Source organism: Lepidochelys olivacea (genome assembly GCF_965140295.1).
Source record: "Lepidochelys olivacea isolate rLepOli2 genome assembly, chromosome: 10".
Classification (NCBI taxonomy): Eukaryota; Metazoa; Chordata; order Testudines; family Cheloniidae; genus Lepidochelys; species Lepidochelys olivacea.
In genome coordinates, this window is record NC_140420.1 from 7,426,084 (window position 1) to 7,453,450 (window position 27,367).

The window sequence follows — 27,367 nt, forward strand, 5'->3', positions numbered from 1 at the left end:
TAACCTTGAAACCTGGGGCAATAACGTTCAGGCCTTTGGCATCCTTGGATGCAGCATCGTGAGGAGACTGGCACGAAAATGAAAAAAAAATAGTGGCTGGTGGCCTGCTCCCTCTTCGTCCGTGAGTGGGCGCTGCTGCTTCTTGGCTGGCCCCTACTTCTGGGAGATTCCGAGATGTTGGGTAACAGCCGGCAAGTGGCTTTGATGGAGAAAAGGGCCAAGTCTCAGTCGGGTTAAGCAGAGAGGAACGTATGTAAATGTAGCGCTTTCTCCTGTTGAGAATTCGCCTCCGCCAGCCTTTCCCCAACCCCTAAAAACCCAGTGGTGGGTCTCACCTCCGTTTACCTCCTGGGGGAGCGGCAGATGCTGCACACTGCTCCTTCATAGTACAGCCCCTCCAACTGGGGCGGGGTAAGGGTGGGGGGGGGTAGAAAAGAGGCACAGAAGGAACCTAATTCACCTGAGGTCACACCAGGAGCCAGTGAGGGAGCTGGGGGCAGAACCCAGGTCCCCTGACCTCTAAGCACAAGGTCCACCACTCCCTAAGGAGCTGGAGCAGGTTTAATGGGTGTCCTGTGATTGGCCCGTTACCTTGCAGATGTAAGATGGGGGCAGGGGGGAATTCTGATATTACTATACAGACATGGGTACCGCAAAAGGTAAAGGGGAAAAAAAAAAAAAAAGCTACTTCTCACTAATAATCTAAGGACTGGGCTAAACCATCCAAACCAAGAATGATCTTAAAAAGAACAAGCCATGAGGTGGCCCCACAGCAGATCCACCACCAGCAACTCCCAGTTTATAAACCTGGGACCCTCCAGACTGAATGGGGGGGAGCAAGCACAGCTGCCATTAGGCACCCCAAGACTTTGCCTAGAGCTTGAAGTGTGCCTGAAAAGAATGTCAGCAACTACATGGCCACTAGGAGTGGCTCGCTCACCTCTGATTTGAGGATTCCCTTGGACCTTGCCCTTCCCTTTCCCTCCAGGCTTGTGTGGTCCCTGAGCTCTCTTGCACTTCTGAAGTGCTCCACCCATCTATTTTTTCCTTCTTCTTCTTCCTGACTTTACTATATGGGATATAAGTAGAGAATGGAAACAATCTTCCAAGCAATTTGTAGGCCGTGGCACATTCTATCCAAGAGAAGTGAAGTGTTGAAGTCCCATTGTGACAAGATGCACTAGTAACGTACAACGGGGGCAGGGGGAACGATTCATACCAAAAAGGACCTTTCCAAGTCTAGATTCTAGCACAGCACCAGAGCGGATGAATTCTTCTTTGCACGTATGATACTGTTTGTTCAGGGATCTAGAAAGTACTACTTTGTAGAGGAGATAAGTAATATTCTCTCCTTTCCTCCCCACATATGGGTATACAAACCCAGAGATTAAGGGCCCAATATTCAGAAGAGCTGAGTACCAGCGACTTCAACTGAAGAGCATTTATTCCCTTAGGCTCCCTGAAGCAGTACGAGCCTAAGCAACTCATTGTAGACAACACAGCAAGTCAGCAGCCTAGCTGGGATCAGAACTGAAGTGTACTCGCCAAAAAATCCCACACAGTCAAGTGATGCTTTCTGCTTTTATTCAATTAAATGCAGCATTCTATACAAGAAAAAAAAACGAAATCCATGAAATTCCAAACCCTGACAGTGAAGAACTAAATTCTTCCTAAGAATCAACCAGAATTAAAAGATCCCCCCCATGGTACTGTACATAAAATAATCTCTGCCCCATTTACAGCGTTCCACACAGTACTTCTTTTGTATCTCAAACTTCAGAACTGTACAACTTTGTTACAAACAACGCTTTCCTATGAAAAAATTACAGAAAAAAATATTGCCACTTTTTATTTATTTGTAACAAAAAGTTAGAATCTTTTTTAAAAAAAAGAAAATTTAAGTCAGCCAGAGCTCTGTTAAGAGCGTGAGTGTGGGGGGAGGAAGGGGGAGAAATGAGAGAAGGGGTACTGTGGTGCTTGTCAGAGCATCAGATTAGCATTCCCTTTCGGTCTCAAAAAGGGAAACTGCATTTGGCATATAAAACTACACATCACTAGAGGTGGGTCCAAGCCACAGAGTTCGGGTCCTGCTCTGAACTTCCCCCAAATTTCAGGGCTGTTTGGAACTGGGGGTTTTGGTTTAGACCCATCTCCAGTGAGCACTGCTATCAAAAAGTCTCATACTAACAACATTAAAAACCAAGAAATAGAGCTCTTCCCTTTCCCTACACAGGAACCCTGGAAAAGAGTTTGAGAACTTGAAGAAACAAAAGATTACGCCTGCGTGTGCGTGAGAGAGAATGTTACAGTAGAAGCTCCCTGATCGATTAACTCAGAAGCGTGCATGTCAGTTGCCAAAATATCAACTCATAGGCAAACCTTCAAGATGAACCAAGCCTTTGGATTACAGCTCGTGTGTGCCACAACTCAATTTATTTACAACAGCTGGATTAGAATTTAGCAGGTGGTAAAAGCCAGATGTGCCAACCCACATCTTCCGACCATTGTGTAATTTACCTAGATGCTGTTAAGTGGAACTGCTGAGGTTGCCAGATGCTTAAGAAGCAAAGCAATGTTCTGCCTAGAGCATCAAACTTAAGAAGGAATCTAAAGAAATCCCTGTGCTAACACTTCTCTTCTGTTACTAGCAAACCTTTTCACACTCTTCCTATGGACACACCAAGCCCATGCAATGGGCTCAGAGTTTTGATTCCACCACTAGAACAGATTCATTTCAGCTACATATAGCCACATGTAGCAAAAATAAAAATTCCTCCCCAGCCTTTGTTTGCAGAGAAACAAAAAGCATCGACTTTCCTTAGGTAAGAAAAATGCTGTCATGGTCGAGGTTTGGGGGTGTTTTGGGGGGTAATTTTACTGTGTCTTTGATTTAGATGATAGTTTAATGAATTCTGCATACTACATGCAGCTTTACAGAGAGGAATTTGGACAACATTACTGTACCAGACTAGGAAAGATTTTAAAGCCAAGTTGGTCAAGTCTGTGAATAAGGCCTTGTTAGAAGTCACCTGGCTCTATCTTCCATTTCTGAGCAGCTGGTAATGACCCAAGTTCCACCCCCCCGACCCCAGAGATGAAAAGAGGTGGGACCGGGGCAGCTATTAACCAAACCGGAGTTGCCAGAACTCGCCTCACATCTGGACATTCTCAAGGTTAGGAGAGTGAATGCAAGTCTGATGTGGGACTTGCAAGCAGCCCCATAGGCCACTGCAAGCCAGCTACAGAGTACATGTGGGTGTCACTAACACCTTGAGCCATTGTTCCATCAAATAAAATACAGCAGACATTTAAATCTGTGTGAAAATGTAAATTCTCCATTTTTTTAAATTCAAGGTTTCACTTTGAGTGATGATCAGTGCAAAAAGTTAAAAAACATGTATCTACAGATATACATACGTGTGTCTATATAAAATATCTGTACAACTGGGGAGGATGGCCTGTCAATACACAGGGTGACATCTGGCCTAAAGAGAAAGATGCCTTGAGTCCAATTAGTTGTGCCCCAATCTCTCCATGCATCAATGTTGCAGTCAGTTAAAAAAAAAAAAAAAACAAAAAACAATACCACACCAAACAAACCCACAACCAGACTTTGAGACCAACGCTAAAAGGCTTTCCTGACCAACTGAGCAAAACCTGTAGAACTGAACAAACAGCAATGATGGAAAACAGGAAAAAGTTGCACTGAAGAATACAAAAATAAATCTGAAGTAAAGGTACCTGTTGTCTACACAGAATGCATAAGAGAGTCAGAATGAGGTGTCATTTGTACCATGTTAGAGGAGAGACCTCTATTACATAATGCATTAGTCGGTCTTGAGCTCCTTTAAGACAAATCCAGTACCTCATTCCCATCTGGGTCACACAGCAAACCTTGCTCTATCAAGTGCTGATTTGGGAGCCACTAATATCACATCACAAAAGAGGCACAATTGCAACCAACTTCATTTTAAGTTGAGGAGCCAGAACACAGTATCCTTACTGCAGAGGTAGACTTAACGTAGCGTGTTGGGGGGGGGGGGGGCACTGCATATCATAAGAGGACTGTCACAGGAAAGAGGAAATAGAGGCACAGATCACTATGGTTTCTGCTATTTATCCAGCCAGAGCTACGTTTAAGCGAATCAGAATGCTACTATTTAAAAGAATGATGTACTCAGCACAGCACCCTAGAAGCACACAGGGCATTTTAGCAGCATTTAAAGTGTGAATTCAAGAGTGTTCTAATTAAAACCATTCCTCAGCCTCCTGCTAGAAGTCACCATCTTAAAACAGTGACATTCACAAGGCCAGCAATAGATAGACAAGACTGCAGCAGATCCAGCATGAGAAACTGAAAGGGAAGAGTTTTTCCTTTCTGATTGTTAAGCTGGTCTTGGAACTGGATTGCTATTCTCATCAACAAGCAAGGAGACAGAGCAATAGCAGGTCTAATTTAAACAGCTTATTTTCAAATGCAATTTACGTTTTAAAGACAGCCAGAAGCATGAACTTTTAGAACTCTGGGCAGAGGTGGAGCTTTTTCTTTTATTTTTTTTAAAAAGGGCTGGCAAAAGACTATTCTCAACTTTGAGCGATGCCAACTGAAGTTCTTAACCAGGAAAAAAACAACCTGCCACAAAAAGACAACCCTAGGTCTAGTAATCCTTATGCAGATAAAACTTCTACTGAAGGCTGTAGTAGTTTTGTTTGCATTGTGACCAATGGTGGATCTAGTTTTAAATAGTCTCAGCATTCAAGAGGAACCACCTGTACATTTTGGGGTAGGAGAACCACACCTGAAGTCAGATGGTTAGTAAACATGCGAGATTTCCAACAAACAGGACACGAGGGAACAATGCTTGGTTTCTGGACTGAAAACTCCTCATGACAGCACAAACATGTTTCAAAATATATTAGATCTTTTTATTGTAAAGTACATAGACCATAGCTAGTGTTCAAGACACGATACCAAAGAAAACTACCAAAAAAAAGTTTAGGGAAGGTAAAGCTGTAAAAAAGAAAAAAAAACAACTTTTAAAAATAAAGACCAATATTTGCAATCGCTGACATTTGGATTCATGGAATCAAATGGAGGAGAGAATGTTAATGTTTATTTATTAAAATTAGGGTACTAAATAAGTTATTAGACCCCAAACTTTGACAACTCATTGAGGCTTCAAGCCAGGATAATGCAGACTGAATGTGAAAAGATGATCAGAAAAACATATTAGAATATCTAAATTCTCCTATTAACTCCTTGGACTCTAGGAATCTTATTCTCAGCACTTTAAGTAGTTGGTCAAGAGGCTCACAGCACCGGAATTCCTAGTGTCTCTCAGTAAATAGAAGAAGGACACAGACCAGTTGTGATACTTGTTGAGGCTAGGAACAGACAGTGCTATGCAAGATAATTGGGAGGCATCTGACACCTAAGCAGAGGGTTCCTGCCTCAAAAGGCCAACCCCCCCCAGACATCCCCAAGTCTTCTAGTTCTACTGGGGCGACAATATCATACTTCTGCTATGCATCAGCACATCTTTGTGGCTGAGAAGCCTGAGAGGTTCTTCAAGCTGCTGCAATGCTCTGAAGCATCCTCCAATAGGATACTCCAGAGATAACAGTCTGGATCCTTTTCCTCCTGAACCAAGAAGGGAGAGATCCACTTCCACCAAGATGCCAGCCAGCATAAAGACAGCCCTTCCCAGGGTGCTGCCAAGTCACATTCCCTCACAAGTGCGATCTGCTAGCCCTACACATTGTTCTGGCTATTCTCTAGCTTTGAGAAGGAAAAAACATGTATCCAACACACACACACACACACACACACACACTTTCAGACTCAAAGGCCTAGGGGGCCAATATGGATCTCAGTCCCGTAGCTTTACAGGCCTCAATAAAGCCAGCTAAAACACTTATCCAGAGATTTAAAAAAAACAAAACAAAACAAAACCACACACCCAAACACAATATACTTCTGAACAATTGTAATGATGCTGTTCGCGAGAAGCGTCAAGTGGATGGAGCAACTTCAAGTCCAACATTCCTCCCTCCTTCAAACAAGCCTGTTCTCTCCTTGAGGAGCCCCTCAAAACCACCACTGATGTGAGAAAGAGCTTATGTATGGCCTTTGCAGAGAGGATACACCCTCTAGTCAGCAGTGCAGAAAACAAGATGCTTGCAAGCCCAAACTAGCTGAGGGAGAAGTGGAGGGAAGCATACGGCATTAAAAACTGTTACTAAAGTGCAACAAATATCCTAAATACTTTGTAATCGATTGCAGTAAGAGGTGCCTGCAAAGCTTCAAAACTTCCAGTTGCTGCAGGACACCTTTAAAAACAAAAAACCCAAACTATGTAATAGCAGACGTAGGAAATTTAGGAGCCCTTTGGTGTAGCATGGAGTATGAGGCCGCTACGAAGAGTTTCAACTCTTGGGGTCAAACAAGATATTTAGAACATTTTAAAAAGAAACTCAGTTAAACAAAGCAAAGGAAAAATTAATTTCTTAAATCTTCAGTAACAAAACAGTTAACTTTTTGGTGTTTTCAAGAACACAGACCAGGCTGCCTGGTCCAGCATGAACAATATCCACTTCATGAGGGAGGGGATGCCAGTCTGACACACCCCTTTGGAAACTGCAGGTGGCACCTTACACATTCCACCAATATTTATGCCTCAGAATAACTCCATTCATAAAAACAAATAGCCAGATCCTTCCCAGTTACTCTTCAGCCTGAAAGGAAACAACAAAACTGAAGCTAGATGAGAAACAGCCAGGGTGGGGAGGAGAGGGGAGGGAAGGGAGAGGGAGTTTTCATAGACTGGAGGCCAGTCTCTTCAGCTTTGAGACTCTGGAAAGCTCATGCCTCAATGTCGCCTCATTTTAACTTTGCGGGCTGGACTTCCATCCTCCTCCTCCTCGTCATAATCCTCTGTATACTCGTAAGACCTTCGCCAATAGTTCTCAGAGCTGAAGTTGCTCCGTCTCCTATGTTTTGGTAAGAGGACCGAGCGCCTGTTCTCCTCCTTATCCATTTCTAAAATCCGCGGCCTGAGGAAAAGAAGAGAAACATTTGGAGCAGACAGCCAGTTGAGAATTTAAGAGATGTCTCAGACTAGCTGTGTTATTTAAGCTACAGTTTCTTGAATATTTTGACCAAATGGACCACGTGGGCGATCGGACTTCCAACGCTGCATTATTCCTACAAGTACAGAACTCCTGTGGAGTCCAACACAGGCAAAGCAGCAGACTATAAAGCCACGTGAATGCCGAGGGGAGCATTTTGCCTGTATTTGATGCCTGTTTTCTGAATCTACATCACAAGTTATTAAAAGGCTCTTTATTTACTCTTGTCCTACACTGAAGCTGTTAAAGTACAAGAGAAACTACCAAACTATGCAACCACTCTGCCATTCCTTCTTAGGTGTAGCTGATTGTACCAATCATTTACCCCTTTTATGGGAGACTCCCTTCGTGATAAGCATAGGTAAAGAATGTCAGCATTAAGGGCATGATCCCTTTTAAGTCAATGGGATTTTTGCCATGGTTTTTAATAGGAGCAGGACTCCCTATTCCCTTGCTCTTTTAGGAGCTAGTTTACTGTTCCATGAGGGTTGTTTTTGTGGGGCAAGGTTTCTTGCTCGCTCTCTCTCTCTCCACCTTCCTCCCCACCCCTGAAGCATCTGGTACTGGCCACAGTCAATGGCAAAATACTAGACTACACGGTCCAATCATCTGATCCGGTACAGCAATAGCTATTGTCCTCATAACAAATGCATCATGTTGACATCCATGGATAATGCATGTACTATACTAGAATCTTTTAGGCTACATAAGGGGAAAGGCCCATTTGATTTTAGAAGATGCAAACAGTGATGGACAGAAGTGACAGAGTAAGAATGTAACTTTCAGGTTAAGGAGAAAACCTCCCCATGACCACCCATGTTGTACTGACATAGCAACTCCTGCAGTTCTATAAAACTGTTCTTTCTGTATGATCAATTGCATTTATGTTGTACATTTACTCCACACTAGTTTGCAGTACCATTAGAGGTCACGCTACATTTGTAGATGTGTTTCTCTTCTTGGCTTATGCTCATACAGTTAGTCTGGGACTTGAGTGGGATGTTACACAAATAAGACTCCCCTCAAATGACTGGCTGCAGCATGGGCTTGGACCTTGCTGTAGTCAAGCCATGAAACCAGGCCAATCTTTTGGTTTTACATGATGTTGAGAAGAAGTCTTAACCCTTGCTAAGGCTCAGAGACACCCCTGAGTACCAGGAATACTGGTTAGACTTTACATGGGGCATCTGATTCTGCACCACCATTGAAGTGTGCCAACATTTTTTCCCTTTTCTTCTATTATAGGAGTTATCACTCCTGGCTAGAAACCATTCTATAGGCCAAATGCATCACTGTTGTCACAGGTGAAAACTCATTATGGACAGGATTCCATAAACACACTCTAAAAGACTGGCTCAGCTTCTGGCACTGCTAGACTAACTGGACCACTTCCAGGAAGGAGTCAGTGTCCAAATCCCTCTTGAAACCAAATCCTGCAAGAGTTCACCAAGAGTTTGGGTATGCAAGGAATGCAGGATTGGGCCCACAGCAGGTATGAGAAACATCACGAATTAAATACCCCCACCCCCACTCTTCCCTGTCAGTGAAATTTTATCCTTTTGAAAATTCATTTCATTGTACATAATAGCTTGGCAATAAAGGTCAAAATTAGCTGCAGGGAAACTTTATTGTTCTGAATTAGTGCACTATCAAGAGGAAGCTGAATCTATTGCTTCTCAATCCTGCCAATCATTTGACAAGAAATAAAACAAACAGCTTAAAATCCAAAGTCAGCTTTAAGCTTACAGGTCTGGCTCTTAAAAAAAACAGTTTTGATTAAACAGACCTATATTGCCTAGAAAGCATGTGTGGAGTAAGCAACCCTGACGCAGGAAAGGGGAGAAAACTTAAGCAGAACTTTAATGCACAAGAAAAAAAAAAAAGCCAGACTAAATAGGACAGAGGTTAAGTTGTTACACAATAGCATTATAGGAATGATGCTGCATTATCTTTGCAAGAATCACACAAAGGCCTATGAAAGGGGCTGTTCTAGCAACTGTGATTACTACCAGGCTGATTGGTGGGTGGGTGGCATTTACCACTGTTTTGCAACATGCCACGAAACTTTGCAGTTCACTGAGACCAGAAGCACTGGAGCCAGATCACCACTTTCACAAGCTATCATCCTACCTGTGAGCAGCATCAGGGTCTGCTTTGCGATGCGACCGCTTTGGTTTCAGGATCTGGTCCCTGTTGCTTCCTGATAGACGGTCAGAGGTGTAACCTGGTGGCAACACAGAGCTACTCAGCGATTTTGTTTCCAATCGAGGAGCATCTAGTCTTGTTCTGTGAATGTTAAAAGACAAGTGTTTCCAAAGAGCGCTGACACATCAAAGTAGCTATTCTATCTAGTCAAACTGAAGTAGATTCCCTGATCCAGGCCCACCAGCAAGGTTAAGTGACAAGCAGGACAAAAACTGCAATCCTCCCCTTCAAACTCCCACTTCCCTATTCAAAAAAGTTTGCACGGGATCTAGTACACAGTCTGATATATTGGCCTATATTAACTCAACTATTAATTCTGAGGGTTAATGACTGTTCAGCAACTTAAAACCCTGGATAAAGTATCTAGAAGTGATGAAGCAAAACTCCCATACTGCAGTGCCGAGCACCACCACTGTACTCTCCCTGCATATCTAGCTCTCTTGGTGGGACCAGGAGAGCAAACCTGCACACATCAATAGAGTTTTGCTGGAGATTTTCTAACAACAAAAATATCCAATTGTCATCAGGTGAAGGTCTGGAAGGGAGTCCAAGCAAGCAAGCTGCAACATGGTATCTCAACTAAAATATTCAAGCTCTAGTCCACACTATAAGGGAACCACGCTAATAGTTACATCAATGTGCAATAGGGTCTGGCAAGCACAGTTCAGCTAAAACAGAACAATTCTGTCCAACAGCACTGTTTGCTCAGACACAACTGTAGCTGGCTCAGTGTTTGTGTCTAGGAAACACAGCTAGCAGAAGCTATCCTACAGAACACTCAATAGTACAGATTCTTAATGTAGTTGCATCACGGCTATGCACAGACACAAGCTTTTGGCTTCAGCAGTACATAGTTTCAAACATGGACCCAAGCCCTAGCACTGAAAGGATGCAAGACGGCTACAGATTCCTGCTGCTTCTTAATATTATTTTACAATGTGCATCTCCCATAAGGGAAGTTTGCTAAAAATCAGGTCATGGGCTTGGGTTGTAAGAAAGGGGAAAATGAGCTTTGATGTTATTCTTGAACCTAAGTTTTGCAAGCTTGATTTGGACAGGGTATGGAAAAAAACTTCAGATCCTTTCAAACTCCAATTACAAGTTGTTTGCAGCTGCAGAGCAAACTGTCCTCTCCACCAACCCTCACCAGCTTACTCTTTGCTGCACGTATAATGTGTTGACACACGAATAAGGCATGTCCATACAGAGTATGCAGATTTGCCAGCTGCACTGTACACAGGAAGTAGGTTTTTGTCAGACTAATAAGAGTCCAGTTTACCTGCCAGTATCCTACTGGAATTCAGATCCAAATCAGTAAGTGAGAATTCTGAACTAATCCTAGTTAGAACACTGAATGCAGAAACGATGGCAGGTCCAATGCTGAACCAGTTTATTACCATTCCAACACTACTCACAAATATGCCAAACACAACACAAGTGGTCTGCTTCTGATTAATGAATGCTATAATCAGTGTTCTGACAGCCATCGTAAGCTTGGCAACAGAACCTCCGGTTTTCCTCACCCCCCAAGCACTTCATGATGGCTCACACAAAAATGATTTTATGAAAGTCAATTTTTGCAGGGGGAATAAAGCTTCTGAGGGTGTGGGACGATATAGCTACCCCCTAACGTTAATGAACTAAAAAAACCAAAACATTTTGCACAGAAATTGAGACTTGCATTTCCAATCATATTTAAAGTTTTAACTGGATTACAAGAGAGCATAAAATCTTGGCTTGAGCCCTCTGAGTTTTTAGGTCTTTTAAAATGTAGCTAGGCAGCAGAGGACACTAAAAAGGACAGACACACAGGCAAGTAAATTATACAAAACTAATGTTGTTTAGCATAGGTTCCTTCTAATGTATCGTACGGGTACAATATACAAGAAGTATTACAAAGAGCTTGAACTGTCGTCATTTGAAAGTTACTTCCAAATCCCGTTTGAGCAGGTCTCATTAGGTTGCACTAACACACTGTTTATTTCCCTGGTTAGAGCTATGCTTAAAAAAAAAATAAAAAAGGGTACGAGTTTTTTAAATTTAGGAGTTTTAGCCCCCGAGGGCCTCCAACCTCTTAAGCTGAAGATAAATTCCAGCCCTTTCTGGTGCTGTTGCAGCCCTGCACTCAAGTACACAGGGAACACTGCAAATATCATTATGTTCTAACTGCACTGAAGCATTTATGACCTACTTGGTAATCATGCTGCTCTCAAAATATTCCAGAAAACTGATCAAATGTCAAAGCATTTCTCCAATACACATACTTTTGTTCTACACTCCCTGCCAAATAAGTACAGAGCATCTAGAGCTTCATACAGAGAACGTATTCAGGAACAAAGACTCAAGCCCAAAAGTTTTGCCAGTTGGGCCCTTCACCACATGGCTTGATATACTAGTTCCTAACTATACCAAAGTCTAAAGCTAAGCACCCATGCCATATCTTGGTGAGAATCAGATTCTCTGGCTACCCAAGCAGACCCTACAGAAAGAACGTGCTTTATGACATCAATATTATGCTAGCGACAGACTACCTAAAGGGGAAGTAGCTATTTTCCCGGTTGCATAACACACTATTTAAATCTGCAACAGTCACGTGATACAGGATGTGATAAACTTCACCATAGCAATCCGCACTATGGAATGCAAGTGTTTACAAAGGGTCACTGCAGTCCTGCCGCGTATGGATGCGGACCAGGTTCGACAAGGAGCAGATGTTTTAGCATTACAATGGATATGCAACAGCTAAATAAGCTGTAGTGTGCAATGTCCATAATGTACCCTTTTGCAAAGTGGTATATATGCATTTTAGGGATCAGGCCTGGTAGGTGCTATAAAGACTCTGGGAAAAGGGGGATTCCACTCTGTCTAAAAAGGATGGATATAACAGCATCCTTCACCACATCAGACAGTCAAGTAGCTATCAGAATCTTACTCAGTAAAGGCATAGAAGTTCATTGTGCTCTCTCCTGCCCTAACCTTGAGTGAGGCAGAGTGTAGGATGCTCAGATACACAAGAGCATTCAATTTTAGTGACAAAAAAAACAAGCTGTAGAGGCACTGTTATGCAAGCATTCCCAACACAGTTCTGCCAAGAAATGTAAATCCCTGCACTCCTAGGCCTCTTCTAGTATAGACTAGTGCACTGGTTTAATATCCAGTTCAAATATATTTAAACTGCAGTGTAAAAAAAACCCCAACCCCCGCCCCCCCCAAAAAACCCCAAACCATCCTTTGTTTAAGCTGCACTATCTAGTTATTGAACTAAACAAAAACATAAGCAAGAGATAAAAACACTTCAAGCATGTCTCCATTATAGGTTTCTCCCAGTTTAGCTAGTTTAAATCTATTTAGTTAACCCAATGCTCTTCTCCAGCACAGACAAATCACCAGCCACTCTCGAAGAGAGGATATCGGGCTAGAGGACCACTGGCCTGATCCAGTATGGCCACTTATGTTCTGAAGTCTGGAAGGCCCATTTCTCCCATAACCCTGCCAATGCACCTCAATCCTGCCCCACAGTACCCCCGTGCCCCTTCAAATATTTCAACAGCTACAGAAATTTGTGAGAGCACCCCTAGTGGCACTAGTCCATATTGGCTTTGCTTCTCTCTGGCAGCAGATACTCTCACCCTGGCTGGTTTCAACTGCAGCAGCCTTCTGATTCCTATTGGGATCGCTTTGTCATGTTTATGTACAATACATTATAATTAAACACACAATAGCTTCTCTCTCTTTACTTCATAGATTCCAGGACCAGAAGGGACCACTGTGATCTTGTTTTGTCAGCTGCTCCTACTTCAGCTTGTGGAGATACAGGGCAGAGGTGTGATTCTGCCTCACTAATGTCTCAGGGCTGCTGCCTTTCCTGGTCTCATTTCATGGCTTCTCTCTAACCAGATGTCAGAGTCTTCACTTTGCCCCTGAGTTGATCTAACTGGCACTGCGCCACATCTTCCATGAGGCTAGGTTTCCTTGAAACCAGCTAAGCTGCTTGAAAGCTCAGAGAATCTGGAGCCAGATTTCTGAGAACTAGCCTCACTCCTGCCTGGGCTGCAATTCCAGCAGTCTGCCATTGTGTCTACTTCCTTCTCGGTTTCCAGTACTTTAAGCCAGAAGGGCTCCGTTGGTTTGCACGTTTCTCGTAAGGGGATTTGTTGACAGTGGAATTACTAGTTGGACACCCCCTGGAAGGAATGACCCCACAACGAGTTTTAAAAGCAGCGGCTGCCATGTATTTTCAAGTTTCAGAGGGTAGCTGTTTTTGCTGAAACAGACTAATACAATGAGGAGTCTTGTGGCACCTTAAAAACTAAAAAATTTATTAGCGTATAAGCTTTTGTGGGCTAAGTGGGTCATAGCCCACGAAAGCTTACGCGCTAATTAAAAAATTTATTAGCGCATAAGCTTTCGTGGGCTATGACCCACTTAGCCCACAAAAGCTTATATGCTAATAAATTTTTTAGTCTTTAAGGTGCCACAAGTCTCCTCAATGTATTTTCAAATTACTCAAAAGTGTTGTTTCTGCTACCAGGACCCAACAAAACAACAGATACTCGGGGGAAGGGGGTAATTAAGAACAGAAGAACAGCGACAGAGGGTGAGACACAATGATCCATCTAGCTCAGGAACCTGTCTTCTGACAGTGGCCAGTGCCAGATGCCTAAGAGGGAAAGAGCAGAACAATTACTGAGTGATCAATCCCCCGTTGTCCAATCCCAGCTTCTGGCAGTTAAAAGTTTAGGGACAGCAGAGCATGGGGTTGCAGCCCTGACCATCTTGGCTAATAGCCATTGATGGATCCATCCTCCATGAACTCATCTAATTCTTTTTTCAACTCAGTTATACTTTTGGCCTTCACAACATCCCCTGACAATGAGTTCTACAGGTTTACTGCGCACTATGTGAATAAGTGCTTCCTTATGTTTGTTTTAAATCTGTGGCCTATTAATTTAATCAGTTGACCCCTGGATCTTGTGTTATATGGAAGTATTGTTACCCCTTCTTATTCACTTTCTCCCACCTTTCACGATGTTATAGACCTCTATTATATCCCCCCTTAGTTGTCTCTTTTCTAAGCTGACCTGTCCCAGTCTTTAATTGCTCCTCATATGGAAGTTGTTCCACGCCCCTAATAATTTTTGTTGCCCTTTTCCACACCTGTTCCAATTTGAATACATCTTTTCTGAGACGGGGCAACCAGAACTGCACATCGTATTGAAGACATGGGTGCCCCATGGATTTATATAGTGGCATTACGTATTTACCGTCTTATCTAGCCCTTTCCTAAGGGTTCCTAAAACTGTTAGCTTTTGATTGCCACTGCACATTGAGTGGATGTTTTTGGAGAACTATCCATCATAACTCCAAGATCTCTTTCTTGAGTGGTAATAGCTAATTTAGACTCCATCATTTTGTATGTATAGTTGGGATGTTTTTCCAATGTGCATTAGTTTGCACTTACTAACATTGAATTTCATCTGCCTTTTTGTTGCCCAGTCACCCACTTTTGTGAGCTTCATTTGTAACTCTTTTGACTTAACCATCTTGAGTAATTTAGTGTCATCTGCCAAGCTTTGCGCCTCACTGTTTACCACTTTTTCCAGATCATTTAGGAGTACGCTGAAAAGCACCAGTCCCAGTACAGATCTGTGGGGGACCCTGCTGTTTACCTCTCTCAATTCTGAAAACTGACCATTTATTCCTACCCTTTGTTTCCAGTCTTTTAACCACTTACTGATCCATGAGAGAACCTTCCCTCTTATCCCATGAGGAGTTACTTTGCGAAAGAGCCTTTGGCATAGGACCTTGTCAAAGGCTTTCTGACAGTCTAAATACACTATATCATCGTTATCCACTTGATTGCTGACACCCTCAAAGAATTCTAATAGATTGGTGAGGCATGATTTCCCTTTACAAAAACTATGTTGACTCTTCTCCAACATACTGCATTTATCTGTGTATGATAACTTTGTTCTTTAGGCAAACTGGTTGAAGCTAAGGCTGAAATTAGGCTTACTAGCCTGTAACTGCCAGGATCACCTTAGAGCTTTTTTTAAAATCAGCATACCATTAGCTACCCTTCAGTCATCTGGTACAGAGGCAGATTCAAGTGATAGGTTACATACCACAGTTGTTAGTTCGGCAATTTCATATTTGAGTTCCTTCAGATCTCTTGGGTAAATACCATCTGGTTCTGGTGACTTATTAATGTTTAATCTATCAATTTGTTCCAATAACTCCTCTACCAACACCTCAATCGGGGAAAGTTCCTCAGATCTGTCACTTAAAAATAATGGCTCAGGTGTGGGAACCTCCCTCACATTCCATGCAAAGAATTAATTTAACTTCTCCGCTACTGAAACTTTAAAGCTACAGGGACAAACACTGGCCAGAATAAATGCCATCTATTGAATAACATGGTGTTATAAGATAGTGTCATGGGTGATGAGAAAATGTACAGGGCACTACTTCACACTGCCAATCCCTAAAAATCCATTTATAGGCCTAGTTCTGTAATCCATGCGTCTCAGACATCAGCATTTTTATTTCCCTGTTGGAAATGAGTCATCCTCCTCCCAGAGGAAAAGAATTTCTCTGCCTATGAAAGATGCCCCTACAGAAATTGATATGGACAATATCTACTTGAAGGGACCATGTCAGGTCATTCAGTACTTAGAGATCATGTAAACAGGCCTTAAATTGAGGCCAAAAATTTAGGTTTTTACAAGGCTGGCTTTATTTTTTAAAAATGAGGCAGCCAACGAAAGACAGCGGTTTGGATGTGAACGTACCCTCCACAGTGTTTTCAAACATTACAAAAAATACGCTTTTGAAGGAGTCAGAAAATGAACCGAAAAATTTACAGTAACAAAGAAGAGGTCAGAACCAGGCAGTCTATTTTCATTGTTCAAAACTAGTGTAGTAAATAATCAGATATTTAAGATTTAAAATGTTGAATAATCTAGTGTTTTATAACAAATGATTTACCACCTGATACTGTCCCTTTAAAAATGTTCTGAAATGATAGAGTGCTAGGGTATCAACTTTTTTCTTTCTTCCTTTATTACCCAAAATGCTTTAACACTTACTTTCGAAGGATGATGACAGCTCTCCTCTCCTTGATGTCCTGTGGTCGAATGCAGTGCGTAATTTCGTCAGCTGCATATCCACTGTAAAAAAACAAAACAAAAAACAAAAAACCAAGAGCTATGAGCAGGCTGATAAGCAAATGATTCCCAGTTTCAGAGAATCAAGCACTGGGTAGCCTACCTACTCTAACTTTCATGGTGCAGTTCCTAAACTTCACACGGTTCTAAAAACAAACTAAAGCAAAAATTACATAAGGCTGATAATATTAAAGTTCAGGAAGGCTGGTCCTGGTCATTTTCTGCCACAGTGTGTAAGTACACATCAAAAGAAAATTATTTATGAATCTATGGCTCGTGTTAAGTGACAATTAAAGTGTGACCGCAGCGTGTAAAGTCAGCAACCTCATTTAGTGAAGTATGATCAGGAGAATTTAAATGAGCAACATAATACCACCACATTACCAAGAGGGATATTCCCATGTAATTCCCTCCATAGAAAGCCATCTCAATTATAATGGAGATAAACGCGGGCAAGCTGTAGACAAGTGCTACTGATTACTGGAAGATCCTATTCTCCCTTTTGAGTTTCCCTTAAGTGTTGTGGCTTTGGGATCACAGGTGAATTTTTAGCCTGATGAAAAGCAGAGCGGCAAGGAGTCAGAGAACAAGTGCCCTTGCGCTAGAAAGACTACCTTTCTATTTCCCCAACAAGTTCAGATACTTCCCTGCATTCCACAACCACTCCCTGCTCAGCTGCCCCAAGCAAGCAACTAGACTGCCCTCCTATGTAACCACAGAGAGATTCTACTGCTGTATTTATCATGGCCCAGTCAGAGAAGCATGCATGAAGATGATTTAGCTAGACTTTAGACTAATGTATCTTTAGACTAATTTCTGTAAAACAAGCTACTGTCCTAAGAGGTACATACTATGGGTATTCAGAAGCATTTGAGATGTATTATTGGCGCTATCAAATAGTACAGGTATCAACATTCTCTTTAGAATTCTGTTCTTATGGTTGCCTTTTTGTTGAAAAGTATAGTTTTGAGTTCAGTGCAATCAGCAAGGTTTGTAGTTTGAGGTTTCCCTGAGCAGGGCCACACTTTATGTTAATATGGATGATTGCAGGCAACATCTGCTTAGACAAATTACCTTGTAAGAATTTCTGGAAATAAAACCATTCTTATGATGTTAACTGAAGGTAAGAAACAAACCCAACTCAGACTGGGAGGGAAGGGAACACACCATGCCAATGCTTCTCCCGCTTGGTTTCTTCTAGAGCATTCTGGAGGCACAGACTGAATCCCCTTCCCAGCCCAGAGTACCCCAAGCCCGAATGTGACTTAAGAGGGCATTTCTGGCAAGATAAAAGCCTTTCAGAATGTTCTAAAATAGATGGCAGGGGCTTTCAAGGATTCAAAGGATTTCTAAGGGGTCTTGAGAACAGAGTGTAGAGATCAGAGTGGGGCACTACATGCACTGGATCTGGTTCAGGAGAAAACACTACAGAATCAGTGTATCCAGGATTTAAAAAAAGAACAGAATCACACATTTGTGAACTCGCCTCTTTAATACTATGGGCCTCTCCCCCATCTCCTCTTTAAAGCTTAATACAGACAGCTTGCACTTATAGTATAAATGCAGCAAGTTTGAGCTTGGCCAGCAAGGTTAGCGTTAATGATTTCATGCTGGATAACAGGGAGGAGCTAAAATGTAACATTCTGCAGTGCATCCACATCATTCCATAATTGAGTGATTCTATAAGAGGCTTCTATTTTCGTTTTCTTTTTAGAAATCTGTGCTCTCATTTCCCAAGTGCTTAGAGACTGGGTGGGATGACATTGCATACCCTCCCCAAAGCAAAGCTCTAACACTATGCCTTCCTCATTGCAAAGTCCAGTAGTCACCAGTAAGCATTCTAAAATTTCATGGCCTGTCTCAGTGGGCTGTAGGTTACTCAAGCAGGTCTATCCAGAGAAGACTAGATGGCACAGGACAGTCCCTTCTACATGCATGGAGTTACCTAGTAGATGAGACTGTAATTCTCCCCCAACCTCTCCAAAAGAGAATGCTACCTTTCACTCCTTCCAAGATACAGCTTCTATTGTTTCTAGGACTGAGATAAATTCTGGAGAGAAGATCAGTGTGTTTTATTCAGGTGTATCACAAAGAATTAAGAAGTGTTTTATGCAAGTGGGCTTATTACAGGGCTCTATTATGTTTCAATATCTTTGCTTCAAGCTCCAGTGAATCAATTAAGCTCAGATCACCCACATTAGTGTTCATCTTAATAGAACCCTAATAATGCCTTTAACTTAAGAGAAGAAGCCAATTTCTAAATGGGAACACTCCATAAGATGTCAAACAGGCTGCATGTTCTGATTATTTGCTGGGCAGGAACCTATTTCACAGAGGAGTTTAATGCCAACTTGAAACTAACAGGACTCATGGCCAATGTTCCCTCTAATTTTTGACGGGCCGTGTGCGCAAAAAATTTCTGTTGAAACTGTTGTGCTTCTGTGCAAGTTTTTGTGCGCATGGTGTTTTGCCGTGTGCACAGCGTTTAGGATCTGTGCACACGCGCACACCTTAGAGGGAACAGTGCTCATGGCCACAGACAGGCACCAAGTATTGGTGCAAAGATTATAAACCTAGATATTCTGTCTCCCTGCTTCAAGAGGCATGTGCCAAGAAGACTGCAGCAATAAGTACCCAAAGCTGGTCAGCCCAAGCTCTATGCAGACTGAAATAAAAGTTATATTTGAAATGGCAAAAGAGAATACTCTGTCACTCCATTCTGAATATGATCATCAGGGCGAGACCTGACAAAACAACGTCACTTTCTGTTTTGCCAAGGTCAGTCAGCTACATCCCTGAGCCTCCCAACACCATTACTACTGAAGCTGTAAAGCAAACATTCATTCCTCATCATATCTTTGTGAGAACATCTGAATTCTACTCCTGGTTCTTCTGAAGGCTTCCTCTGGGACTTTGGTCAAATCCCTTAACCTCTGTTTACACATCTGTAAAACGAGGTTAATACCTACCTCATAGGGGTGAAGAGAGGCTTAATTTATTGTCTGAAGTGATTTGAGATTCTCAGCTACACCATCTAGTATAAGAAGTTTCATCCTAATTTTTTAGGCAGGGAAACTGAGGCACTGCCTGGTTAAGTGAATTGCCCATGGCTGGCAACCCAGTCTCATTCCTTGTCTAGAGGGCATATCAGAGCCACTCACCCCAACAGGGAAATGCTCCTAATGGAGTTGCACTCAGACACCGCCCTTCCTTATCAAAGGAGTTGCTGCTGAGCAATGAGGTACTCATCTCTGCCGAAGCTGAGCATATTCCCTACACACTACTCCAACCTCAACCCCCTGCTGGGAAGAAAGACAGAGGCGGTGTACCCGATACTGCCAGTGCAAATCACCAGCGTACTAGACAGGGTGCATTTGAAGATGCCAGCATATTTGGACAGTCTCAGAAGTGCTTTGCATGTTACCCCATCACCATATCTAGAGATTTCAAGTCAGTGGTAATTGGGTTTAAGGCTTCAGCCTATTTTCAGTGATCAGTGGTTTTGAAAGAGCCCTCCCTCACTGACTCAGCTGATTGGACTCTACTGGTTGAAGCAGAGCTTGAAAAATCCACATGCCTACTCGCCATTGACATGACGTTTCCTCTGATAAGGGGATCTACACCAATTTCTGAAGTTTAAGCTCTCTTTTAAAAATAAATTTCTAGCCTGAACAACTAAGGATTTCTTGCAACTACAAGGAAAGCAGGCTCATCCGGAGTCTGCAGCCAGCTCTAGTGCCTATGCTATTTACAGCCTTGCCCAGCAGCAAGAGTGTGAAACTAACATCTTGTCAGTTTCAGAACTGGTCAGCAAGAAGTGGAGCATATATGGAGGAGGAGAGCCCAAAGAATGACATGGGGAAGGCAAGCGCCTTAGAGATCTTCCCCTCATAGCAGCCAGGAGGCGCCAGGGATCAAGAGTAGAAAGCAAGCCCCCCTCTCCTTTCCAGCATCCAGATGGGGACTGGGTGGGGGTCATCATTACCTTAAGATTGATACAAGAGATGTAGTTCCGCTACCCCAGCAAAGTTCAGAGATAACACCTAACTCCAGCTGCTGGACTTCTCATGTGGGCATTGCTCATGAAGCTCACGAGTGTCCACCCCGCCTCACACATCTCTTGTTAACGATCTCTCACTATTCCTCTAGTCAATAGCAACCTAATAATCTGTTCTCAAGACCCAAGCTGAAAGATGTATCATTGTTAGCAATAAGGAGAAAGATCTGCCTTTTGCTGAATTTTGTACCCTGCAAAGATCAGCATATTTACGAATAGTCTAATATTCATGCTAATATAGCAGTAGCTATCAAGATATATTGTTAGATATAATGTAGCTCCCAATTTTTTTTTTTTTTTTTTGCAGTTTAAGTATTCTCCCCCCATCAAGACAAATTCTCCTCAGAAAGACTGGGAAACAGTTGTATTCCCACTGCCTCATGCACACTAGTTCTATCCTGCTGGTACTCATCTGATTCCTTTAAAAAGGAAACTCTAATATTGCTGAGTCAGTAGTCAACAGCATCACCTGCACTACTCTAGCCTATAAAGAGAGGCATTGAAATTAAAGGTACATAGTATTTACACCAAGCTTGATTTAGTCTTCCTAGTGGGAAAAGAAATTCAGCTATCGGTTGAAAGTTGGAGAGAAAGAGAGGTTTAAAAAGGTCAACTTTAAACGAGAGAGGAAGTACCATTATACCTCACAGGGAGGGAGGGATATGACAAAGCAAGATGGACCCCTTCTCCTGCCCCACAAAAAAAAATAAAAGCCTCCAAAAACTCTACTGCAGAGAGTGACAGAATACTTAGCTAGCCGAGCAGTATGAGCAGAAGGGGGAATAGGTGGCTACAAGGTCAGACAATGAAACAACTTAACAGAGAGCTCTGAAAGCCAGGAAGACAGTCAAATTGACTGTTGATATTAGTAGGAACAACACAGTACAGGTGACATGGGGACGGACAAGGAGAGGTAGAGAAGTGAGTTAAAATGAGAGGGAGAGATGAAGCTTTATCCCCTAGACTCTTTGACGGTTCTCACATAGATCTAATACATGCAGCCAAAGAAATGCTGTTACACTGGCTTCCCAGGAACACAGTCCTGCTGAGAACAGCCACTGACACAGCAATGCTTGAGTCACACAGACATTTTTACAAGCATGTTACTTCTATCCACACAGTTTCTCGGTTTTCAGAGAAACTGCCTTCAGGAACTATTTACTTGGATTTTTCCTCCCTTCCACTTTGGAGAACTGACTCTTCAATATGTCTGAGAGGGTTGGATCTTAGGCATCACCTTCAGTAGGATCTAGAAGACTTGCAAGTCATGTTCATTCTCTCTCTAACCTGGCAACTTTAATAAGTCATTACAACTTTGATCCAGCCTGGATCACAAACCAATCCCTCTGGCAGAATGTCCAGTAAGTGCTAAGTATTTATTAACTGCTGCATTTAAATAGAAATAATCCCTATTTTAAAATATATTTTTACTGGAAACTAATCTCTTATCTTGGATTAAGCAAATGAATTCCAACAAGGGGTTCATTAACAAAAAAAAAAATCCTTAAAGCACTATTCAGAAATCTTTTGTTTCAGTTCTATGCTTGTCTCACCCACTGAAGTTATTTGTCAGTACAGAGCTGACGTCCTCCAATATGAGGCAATGAAAGTTTTACCATTAACTTAATTGGGAGCAGGAACAGGCCCATATTCTTTCCTTTTACACCTGTCCAGTTAGAATGCTTTGCAGCAATGCAAGATTTACCATTCCAGATCAAACGTCTGGTCCATCAAGGCTGGTTATCCTGCCTGCCGGTCTCTAGTACCTTACCTCAGGCCAATATTCACCCACTGGAATAAGCAGGTAGAATTTTGTTAGCTCTCGGAGAGCTGTGCCCACTTACATGTCAATTTTCTATCCCCTCCGATCTGAAAGTCAGCTATCACAAGGGGTACTGGGAGAATTACTTAATGTTTGTGCAGCAGTTTAGAGATAAAAAGCAATGCAAGTGCTCACTATATCTGTTTTTAATGCACCTGGTCAATTGTACAATGTTGTATGTACGTGAAGGGGTAAATTCCTTCCTGACCCCCACAGCAATAATTTTACAAGCCAAAGCATGAGACTGTGTTACCCAGACTGCTTTGCGGCTAGCATGCACATTTACCAACTCAGACAACAGAATAGCTAAAATACTTCCCTTTGGCAAAGTTGAAAAAGTTAAGGGTATTTGACTGTCAAAATGAATTCTGCAGAACTGCCCTTAGCTTCAGGACTACAAAAGTTGATCATAAAATTATGCAGCCCCAGCATCCGACTTCCTCCCTCCAGTGTCACCTAAAAGCCCACCTGCTCCACAAAGCCACGTGCCCCAATCCCCACATGCAACTTAACTGGCCGCTACCTGTGCCAGTCTCAACATTCAGTATGTTGTTAGAGAGGCAGCGTGACCCGGGGACAGAGAAAGAGATTAGAAGGTAGGCACTTCCAAGACCCAATCCTGGCTTTACCAGTGACTTGCTGCTTGACCTTGGGCAGGTCATTTGACTTCTATGGCTGTTTCCCTACCTGTAAAAGGTGGGGGGCGAGGGGACAGGACCTTACTGCACCTACCATACAGGGCTGCTGTGCATGCAGTTTATACAGTGCTTGGAAGTTATGAAGTGCTACATGGCTTGCACTTGCAAACTATGTTTTACAGGAGATCTCAGAGCATTCTACAAAAAGGCAGCTAAGATTTAATATCCCCACTATACAGATAGTATACAGATAGAGAAAAATGAGGCCAGTCACCTCACCTCTGTTTACAGAGGCACAGGAAATCAGTGAACAGAACAGAACCCAGGAGTCCTAGCTTCTAAATCAGCTGCTCTACCACCAACACGCTATTGGACAGGGGCTCCATTTTATGTCTTACTGTGTATTCTAACCGTAGACAGGAGCGAGCTTCAATCCGCCAATGTTTCATGAACAGATATTCTCACTGAGGCCCCTGCATATGGGCTTGTCTTCCTCCCAAGCCCAGCTGTGTCACTGCCTGCTGCCCAGAGCTGAATCACTGCTCCAGCCAGACCCCCACTGACCATAATGCCTCAGTCCCAAGTTTCCTTCCTTAATCCTCCTACTCAGACAGTGGAAAGCCCTGTATCTAGGATGCTATATAAACAACTCAGGCATGAGTTTTTGCTGATGTTTGGTATTGATAACAAGTTACACAAACAAACTACTCAGGAGTCTCAGTTTAGTCGCTGAAACTCAGAGGCCCTCCACTTAGTTACCTTAGCACAGTGACACTCCCTCTCCTCACTGGCAGGAACAAGACAGGTTCGGAGACTCTGATGGGCTTGAACTGGAACTTACACCCAAAGCAGAGTGCAGAGTCGCTGAAGAAAGACACAGAGACGATGGGTCTCTCAAAGATGTGGATAGGGTCCACATGGGAGACAATGCAGCCACCAGGCTGGTAGTCGTTGATCACCGCACTGTTCACAAAGCCCTCAGGGATCACCCTGTGCTCCACTAGCTTCCGGATCACCAGGTCATGCACCCACTCAGGAATGGCATCCACCTCCCCCTGAGGGTACAGCCTTTCCTGACCAGGGCCTCGTCTCTGCAGCTGGGACCCATACGTGTAGCCCTCCCCAAAGAAATACTTGTTCCGAAGAGGGGCCCTGTCCACCGTATGCTCTTTGTAGAGGCCTTTCTCAGCTCTAGATACCACATCCTCAATCCGGGCTTCAATCTTGGCACACTCGTCTGGGCTGAAGAGACGAAGCTGCCGGATACCACTTTTGACTTTCCGGGCCTCCTCCTCCTCCTTCTGTTGCTGCTGCTCCTCCTCGTAGTCACTGGGCTCAGAGTCAGAGTCCTCATGGTACTTGCGTTTTCGCTCCGCAGCAGCAGCCCCCCCATAGGGGGACTCTGTAGGATCCCGCAGGCTGTTGCCTTTGTAGTTGTCCCGATAAGGCATCATGGACTTCAGCTTCTCTCGCAGGTCTGTGTAGCCACTTCCCGCCATGGTGTGCTTGCAACCCACCTCCTCTATTGATCTCCTCTGTGCACGACTCTTTGGGTTAGAGAGTGGGAAGTGCTGCTGCTATTCATGGCCTCCACCGTCCTGCTGGGATAGTTCCAAAAGGAAGGAGGTACACGGAGTGGATTCTATATTCAAACTTACACACACAGGGCACCCACCCAACTCTCTCTCCTTGGGTGGGGGTAGGAACCTTTGATACAGGTAGCTCAGCTCCACTCTTCCATAAGGGCCCTGACCCCTTGGAGGGGAGAGGGACGTGCTCCGCTCCAAAACGGGAAGTCCCCCCCCCCTTTTTTTCCCCCCTCTTTTGGGTAGCAAAACAAGAGACGTATCTTGTTCTGCTCTAAACTTCCACGGAGGGTGCCCCCTCTCTCCTTCCTGACACGCGTGTGTGAGTGTGTGTGTGAGTGTGTGTGTGTGTGGGGGGGGAGGAGAATAAGGAAGCTCACCTCCGTCTGTGCGAGCAGGCTCTTCTCTGGCTACTGCGTAGGGAAAGGGGAGGAGGAGCCGGGCAGGCAACACAGGGCCAAGCCTCCCCTCTTCTTTCCTAGGGCTTGGGGGGGGGGGGGCTAGCTCGCTCCCCCCGCCACTTGCAGGCTGGCGGGGGGGGGCGGACTAGGCAGCTCGGGGCCCCGTGTCTCCCCGGGGCGGGAGCGCGCGGTCCCCCCAGCCGCCGGCTGCCAAACTCACGGGCGGGCCAGCGCGGGAGCGGGGCTCGGCTCCGCGGGGCCACGCGGCCAGCCTCCCTCCAGGCACGGTGAAGCCGCCGCCGGGCCGGGCCGGGCGAGGCCTCCGGGCCGCCCACGGGCTGTCAGCTGCTGGGCCCCACGCTCTGCGCCGGGAGCCCGCCGCCCATGGGGCTCTTCCTCAGGCGGTGGCGGCGCCTGGCACATGCCCAGCCGCCGCCGCTGCCCCGGCTCCCGGCAGCCCCCGGGCCGCCGCCTCGCTCCCCATCGCAGCAGCCGGAGCGGGGGGAGGGCGGGGGCTCCGACGCGCTCGCAGACGCCGCTCGGACTCCTCGCTACGTCACCGGGCCCCAGCCCGACATTTATAAATAACTCAGGGGCAGCCTCGAGCGCAGTCCGCGCAGTGCGCAGGCGCGGTCCCGGAGCCGGCCGACGGCGCCCGCGTCGACGGCCTCCCCCACCGGCGCATGCGCGCTAGGCCCGGCCGCGTCTTTGCGGCCGGCGCACTTTAGGGCCGCCGCCGCTTGGCAAGGCCACCGGGGCTGTTTGGTCGCGGTGGCCTGGAAGGCGGGTGGGGCCGAGCTGGGCTGAGTGAGTGACTGGGGGTGGGGGGGGATATCGTTCTGTGAGGGCATCACCGATACCTCAATATCCCCCTCCCCCCGTTACAGTACCACCTATCCTACCTTTTCCCCCGGCTCGATGCTGATTGGGCGAGCTGCTCTGTTGAGGCGGGCCCAAAAGGGAAAATCTCGTTGATTGGTAGTCGTGAGATGGGGTCCTTCTTGTGTAGCAAGTTGCGTAGAGCTGTGCGCGGTAGCGGAGGACCCCCTGAGAGGAGTTATTGGGGTGACTGAAGAGGTGCCTGATTAGGTGGGAGTTGAGAGAGGGGCCTAGAAACGAGCTCTTTCCCGGAGAGCAGCAGGGTGGGCGATGGCGGGTAGACGGGAGCCGTCTGGTGGGGATGGGCAAAAAGAATCAGGCAGGACACCCGAGCCCTGGAGCATGAGCTGCGCACTGTACGGCTGCCACATGGCACTGGCAACTCTGCCAGGAGCAAGGGGGGAAATGAGGGGGCAGGCCATGCCCCCCGCCCCGGGGATAGGCACCCCATGCCCCCCGCCCCCGCCCCGGGGATAGGCACCCACGCCACCACCCCCAGGGCACAAGGAATAGGCATGCACTCGAGGGGATTGGTGCCCACCACTGAGGTATGGGTAGCGCCCCCCACCCGTGCCTTGGAGAGAGAGCACGGACTTGGGATCGAGGTAATGACCTTTACAATACTGGCCTCGGTCAGGGGAGTCTCTGCACATGTCCATTCTCCTCTCAGCACTGCTGTGCAACACCCCTGTGTTACATAGCTCAGAAGCGTCAAGCCCTTTGGAGTAGCAAAGAACTTGCTTTTTAAAAAGCCCTGGTAGATTCAAGAGATCCGCTCAGAGCACTGTTATAATATTGCAGCCCCTCTCACCGTGCTTTAGCGGGATCATCCGTTTAGAGACTTAGGGGCTGAAGGACGTAAACCTTTGTGCCAACATCTTGCGGTAACAGTTTTCGTGAGCCCAGGGGTGCGAACTCTGAAGTAGTTACAAACCCCTGTACTAGTCTAGGGAACTAGAACAGAAGAAGGCTGATAAGAATTCTAAATAGTTCCCCCACATTGCAAGTGGGTTAGAATGTTAGATTCCAAACAGAAAGTGGCTTTTGGTGACATGCAAGGGTTACAGTTATATAGTCTGCATCAGAACATCTGTTATCGCTAGTGTGCTAGTGGAGGAAAGGAAATCAGCTGAACAGAAGCGAAGAGGACAGGAGCTCTCAGTTTCTTGAAGACATCCAGAATGCCACTGACTGTATTCATATGCCAAGAACAGTAACTCTCTCACTAAATCACTGACAATGAAAAACGCCACAAGTCACAAAAACAGGCTCTAGGTGGCAAATTCACCTTAGAGGCTGACCGTGACCAGGCCACTGAAGAAGAAACTGTTGTGAGAACATGTATTGGCCATTTTTCCGCAAGCTGTTGAGGTTCAGAGGTAAAATAATGGTTTGGAAAGCAAGGTTCAGAGAGGAAGGATGGTCTAGTGGTTAGCAGGCTAACTTGGGGCACCTGGTTTCAATGCCCTGTTTCACCACTGATTT

General features: G+C 44.8%; 1 protein-coding gene across 4 annotated transcripts; it reads right to left on the reverse strand.

Moving 5' to 3' along the window:
• Positions 1 to 1,567: 1,567 nt before the first annotated feature.
• On the reverse strand, positions 1,568 to 25,774 carry ALKBH5 (alkB homolog 5, RNA demethylase). Of its 4 annotated transcripts, none has more exons than XM_084641636.1 (5): positions 25,224 to 25,774; positions 23,776 to 24,614; positions 16,422 to 16,502; positions 9,259 to 9,414; positions 1,568 to 7,053 (listed from the first exon to the last, which is right to left on the reverse strand). In XM_084641636.1, exons 2-5 carry the CDS (start codon positions 24,513 to 24,515, stop codon positions 6,870 to 6,872), a joined length of 1,161 nt encoding a protein of 386 aa, XP_084497762.1. In that variant the 5' UTR covers positions 24,516 to 24,614; positions 25,224 to 25,774; the 3' UTR covers positions 1,568 to 6,869. The 4 variants fall into 4 exon arrangements, with proteins under 4 accessions (XP_084497762.1, XP_084497761.1, XP_084497760.1 ...); XM_084641635.1 differs by lacking the exon at positions 25,224 to 25,774 and adding an exon at positions 24,983 to 25,190; XM_084641634.1 differs by lacking the exon at positions 25,224 to 25,774 and adding an exon at positions 24,983 to 25,190 and having other exon boundaries at positions 23,776 to 24,617.
• Between the last annotated feature and the right edge of the window lie 1,593 nt (positions 25,775 to 27,367).

Bases quoted from the DNA above. Each gene is read 5' to 3' on its own strand.
- ALKBH5 (XM_084641636.1), bottom strand. From the start codon at position 24,515: ATGGCGGGAAGTGGCTACACAGACCTGCGAGAGAAGCTGAAGTCCATG. The intron at 9,415-16,421 runs GTAAGTGTTAAA...TAACATTCACAG, and splicing joins GCTGTCATCATCCTTCGAAA to AACAAGACTAGATGCTCCTC. The intron at 7,054-9,258 runs GTAGGATGATAG...TCTTTTCCTCAG, and splicing joins GACCCTGATGCTGCTCACAG to GCCGCGGATTTTAGAAATGG.